Source organism: Eimeria tenella, genomic scaffold (assembly GCF_000499545.2).
Source record: "Eimeria tenella Houghton genomic scaffold, Eth_scaff3117, whole genome shotgun sequence".
Lineage (NCBI taxonomy): Eukaryota > Apicomplexa > Conoidasida > Eucoccidiorida > Eimeriidae > Eimeria > Eimeria tenella.
Window position 1 is genome coordinate 1 of NW_013542984.1, and position 1,534 is coordinate 1,534.

General features: G+C 61.7%; 1 protein-coding gene across 1 annotated transcript; it reads left to right on the forward strand.

Moving 5' to 3' along the window:
• Positions 1 to 36: 36 nt before the first annotated feature.
• ETH_00039910 (uncharacterized protein) lies at positions 37 to 1,151 on the forward strand (the record flags this gene model as incomplete). The annotated part of the gene is made up of 1 exon (XM_013376089.1): positions 37 to 1,151. A coding segment is annotated over one exon (1,115 nt), but the record flags the coding sequence as incomplete, so codon positions are not given.
• Between the last annotated feature and the right edge of the window lie 383 nt (positions 1,152 to 1,534).

Genomic DNA, 1,534 nt, shown 5'->3' on the forward strand with positions numbered 1-1,534 from the left:
GCAGCAGCAGCAGCTGCTGCCGCTGCTGCTGGCTAGGGTGTACCTACAGCACCCGGCCGCAGAGCCTGCTCCCTGCTGCTGCAGCAGCAAAGTCTTTAGCGTGGCAGCAGCATAGGTCTGGACTGCATTTGCTGAGGCTCTCCAGCTCCAGTTGCGCTCGAGCAGCAGCAGCAGGACCAGCAGCAGCAGCAGCAGACGCAGCAGCAGCAGCAGACGCAGCAGCAGCAGCAGAAGCACAAGCAGCGCTGAAGGACTGGGGCGACTTGGGGGCTTCTTCTGAGCTGACATTTAGGTTCTCGGGAGATATTGAAGGCCCACAGCTGCTGCTGGCCACGGATTACCACCTCGAGCAGCAGCAGCAGCAGCAGCAGCAGCAGCAGCAGCTGCTGCTGCTGCAGCAGCGAAGCAGCACCCCGCAGGAAGAGAGCAGCAGCAAACACGGAGGACGGGACCACAGGGAAAATGAGGCAGCAATTGTTCACGGGCGTTTGCAGCCAGTGCGCAGGCGGCAGCAGCCGCAGCAGCAGCAGCAGCAGCAGAAGCAGCAGCAGCAGCAGCAGCCATCAGAAGGAGAACTCACGGAAGACTTTGCTGCTGCTGCTTTGGCTCTGGAGACCCGAACTGACCGGAGGGAGCAGCGAGCTGCTCGGCGGCAGCGGAACGCTCGGCCTCACCACCCCAGCAGCAGCAGGAGCAGCAGCAGCAACAGCAGCAGCAGCAGCAGCAGCAGCAGCAGCACGAACATTGACGACTTGCTAGAGCTGCTGAGGGAAACCCCCTCGCGGCAGCAGCGGCAGCGGGAAGGGCAGGGAGCAGCAGCAGCAGAAAGGCTGCTGGAGGCCTACGGGCCTCTGGCCAGCAGCATGCCTTTTCTGCAGGAAGATGACGCAGCAGCAGCAGCAGCAGCACCAGCAGAAGCAGCAACAGCAGCAGCAGCAAGGGGGGCAGTGGGGGGCTCCGAGGAGACCCCCATCGTCTCTGCAGCAGAGCTGGCCGAAGTCGAAGCAGAAATTGAGGCCCTCACCGGAGATTCGCTGCAGCAGCAGCAGCAGCAGCAGGAAGAGGCGCAGCAGCAGCAGCAACAAACAGCGAGGCAGCTAGGCGACTCTGTGGGGCCTGACTTTGAGCTCCTTGACAGCGTCACTCTTTAACACTGCAGCAGCAGCAGCTGCAGCAACAGCAGCTGCAGCAGCAGCAGCTGCAGCAATAGCAGCAGCAGATCTTGTAGCTACTCATTTACAGCAGCTCTGAAGCAGCAGAATTAGTTTCAGGTTTGGTTTGCCCTTTGTTCGCGTCTGCTGCCAGCGTTCAGCAGCAGCAGCAGCAGCAGCAGCAGCAGCAATCTCCCCTGCTGCAGTAGCAGCAGCTCTTCACCTCACTCTAGGCCTAGCTGCTGCTGACCCTCGCGCCTTTATCCCAAGTTTGCTGCAGCAGTGGCAGCAAGTGCTGCTATGCAGCCAGTTGCAGCACCAGCAGGAGTTGCTGCTGGTGCAGCAGCAGCAGCAGCAGCCGGGCTCGCTGCTGCTGCACCTCC